Below are 3038 nucleotides of genomic sequence, written 5' to 3'. Positions count from 1 at the left end.
GCACATGGTCCCTCGAGGTCCAGGCCAAGGACCGCGGCTCTCCTTCGTTCAGTACCACAGCCTTGCTCAGGATTGACATCACAGACACTGAGGTGAGTGGAGAACCGGAAGGGGGTGGAAGGCAGGGAGTGGGGCTGGAGAGCCAGCCTACATCTTTCTGCAACACGGCCCACGCTAGACTTCATACTGCCGATGTGGTGATCCAGCTCCTAGATACGAATGACAATGTCCCCAAGTTCACCTCCAACTACTACATTGCCAGGATCCCTGAAAATGCTCCAGGGAGCTCCAGGGATCCCCTCCATGCCTGAAGGCACCTTTGGACACACAGGCTTAGGAATCAGAGGCTCTAGGTTGGAATTCTAGTGTTCTCAACACTAGAATTTGGGCTTTGTGACTTTGGGCTTTGCTAAACTGCCACGTCCTTGCCCATAAAATGGGAATTATGCTGCTCACCATGGAGATGAACAGTAAGAAGCAAAATCATTGTACCTAGTTCTCGGTGCTATATGTAGCAGGAAGACATCACACTAAGGCTTGGGAAGACAGGCTGCCCATAATCGAAGTTAAACGAGATCTCTTAGCTCACCAGCAGTTGAGGTTGTTGACTGTTCACCCAAAGGTTTGAGGTTCAAGTCTACCCAGAGAAACCTCAGAAGAAAGATTCCATGATCTACATCTGAAAGCTAGCCATCGAAAACCCTCTGGGGCCTAGTTCTCTGCAGACAAAGAAAAGATTGCCATTTCTCATAGCAATGCACTAAGTCGTCTCTTCATCGTATAAGAGCAGCGTTCAGCTACAGCAATGTTCTGAATCGGAATGTGGCTGTCGGCCGGACATGTTCATGTGTCTGTGTGCCCTCTCGTGGAGTGCTGCCCACGCTATGTTCTCTGTGTGCATCCCTGCGGTATTGCATGTATCAGGCCCTCTCTGGGTACTGTTTTCAGGAGGTCAGTTCCTAGCGCTCCTGGGATTCTCAGAGAGGCATCTGACCCCAGAAACATTAGGAACCACTATGCTTAGAGAAGTTCACAGCCTGGGCTCTGTGCTTAGGGATTCGATGGGAACTCCTAAATGCAGGGGACACTGTTCTCTCTTCTAGACCCTGTCCGGGCACCCCATGGCCGCCTTCCTGTTGCAGACTAAAGACAACCCCATGAAGGCTGTGGGTGTGCTGGCCGGCATCATGGCGATCGTGGTAATCATAACCGTGCTCGTCTCCACGGCCACCTTTTGGCGCAACAAGAAGTCCAACAAGATTCTGCCCGTCCGGCGTGTGCTTCGCCATCGGCCCCGCTCCACACCCCGTACTGTCCGCACCGAGTGGCTCAAGTTCAGGAGAGCGAAACCTGCGGCCAAGTTTGTGCTCCAAGAGGATACTCCCAATGAGAACTGCAACAACAACAGACTGGGGGGCTCACTTCCCCCCCTAGCTCCAGTCCCCCCACCCCCACCCAGAGTGGTGCCTACCATGGGCACGGCCCCCTGGACTGTGCCTACAGTCTCTGGCTCACTGACCCCCCAGCAGGCCCAGTGGTCACCAAAGCCAAAGCCCCTGGGAAGCTCTGTCCAGTCAGCTCTGGTCTCGGAGCTCAAGCAGAAGTTTGAGAACAAGAGTAGAGACAATAAGGCTTACTTCTAGAGTGTGTCCTGGCCTCCTGCCCCCAGGTGACTGCTCTGCTGCTTGGACCACGATCCCCATCCTTTGCTCTTTAGGGCCCCCCCACTCCCCTGCTCCATACAATGCTGGAGCTCCACTCTGAGAGCCCTGACATCCCTTTTCTCTGACTATCAGGCACAGTTTTCCAGTATTTCCCTGTTACCCACCATGGTGACACTGCCACACGGCTCTCTCTTTCGCAGAGGCTGGGAACCAACTGCGTGTGTCTGCCCTCCCCGCCCTCAGCTCCTACTGGAGCCTCAGCGCCCTTGGTCGGGCAGCATAATGTTAGCCATCTGGGATAAGGCCAATTAGAATCTGGATGTTAGAGGCGCCCGTGGAGAGCAGAGCAGGAGAGGGGGCTCAGTCCTGGCTAAGGTTGGAAGACGGCAAACCCTAAGAACTGCAGAACAAATGTAGAGTGTGGCGGTGGGGGGAAAGGGGTGGGAGAGGAACGTGAAGCCCGGGGACTCCTGCATAGGCATGTGAGGAAGATACAGTTGATACTGGGGCAGAGTATAGGCCCCTGGTATGTCCAGTGTGACCAGGACATGGAGAGTGAAGGCTAAGCCTTGTCAAGGGCGAGAGCCAGGGAGCCTGGCTAGGGCTGTCTCACACCACAAATTTCTACATGGCGGGCTCCTCCCTGCTGAGGTGCCGACCAGAGATCCTTGAAGAGATAGCAAGGGCCTGCAGGTGGATATCAGGATAGAGATCTGTCTCCAGATGTAACATTTGGAATGCCATTCAAATGGCCCACTCATCTTGGCTGTTGTTGTTCATCTGTAAAGGGAAGAAAGGACCTCCCCACTGTCTCATGCGGGTGCCTGGGATGAACACAGGAGGGGGGGGGCGGGGAAATCATGGTTCTAACAAATGCGAAGTGGCACAAATATAGAATGTTCTCCGAAGGTCAGTCCTCTGGGATGCAGTGCTTCCAGAAAGTATTTGGAGCCTCTCAGAAACGCTGGTTAGCACCCGCGAAAGGCTGGCCTCACCCCCACTCCTCTGACTCGTCCCTGTTCACATCCCTGCCTTCCATCCCTCCCATATCCCCTACCCCACGTCGGCCCACCAGCCGCGAGCCATGATCGGGGAAGACCAGCACAGGCAGCCTCGGCCAGCACAAGCTTTCCTTTTGCTGAGCTGAGAATGATGGGTTCCCACGAGAAGAGTGATTTGATTAAAGCCCCCACCAGTCAGAACGGGACCTGGGCAGTGAGCATTCGCTTCCTGACTCCTGGGCGTTTTTCTCTAGCTGAGACCATCCATCAGCTAATGGAGATCTCTCCAAGGAACAAGGATATGGAGACTTCCGTGGTAGGTACAAAGAAGCATAGCGCTACTCCAAGGGAACCTGCCCTAATGTGATTTGGG

The 3038-nt window shown here is 54.3% G+C and overlaps 1 protein-coding gene across 1 annotated transcript in view; it reads left to right on the top strand.

The window, feature by feature from the left end:
* The window catches only part of CDHR1 (cadherin related family member 1), a 25894-nt gene extending 23785 nt beyond the window's left edge, over positions 1-2109 (top strand). The window contains exons 16-17 of the mRNA XM_045293301.1: positions 12-92; positions 1104-2109. Coding sequence (XP_045149236.1) covers positions 12-92; positions 1104-1643 — 621 coding nt within the window. The 3' untranslated portion in view covers positions 1644-2109. The remainder of the gene's footprint in view (positions 1-11; positions 93-1103) is intronic.
* The last annotated feature ends 929 nt before the right edge of the window (positions 2110-3038 follow it).

Source organism: Echinops telfairi, unplaced genomic scaffold (genome assembly GCF_000313985.2).
Source record: "Echinops telfairi isolate 266 unplaced genomic scaffold, ASM31398v2 ScPeMD7_2010;HRSCAF=2546, whole genome shotgun sequence".
NCBI lineage: Eukaryota > Metazoa > Chordata > Mammalia > Afrosoricida > Tenrecidae > Echinops > Echinops telfairi.
The sequence above is the reverse complement of the archived record's forward strand: the minus strand, read 5'-3'. Positions and strand labels throughout refer to the sequence as shown.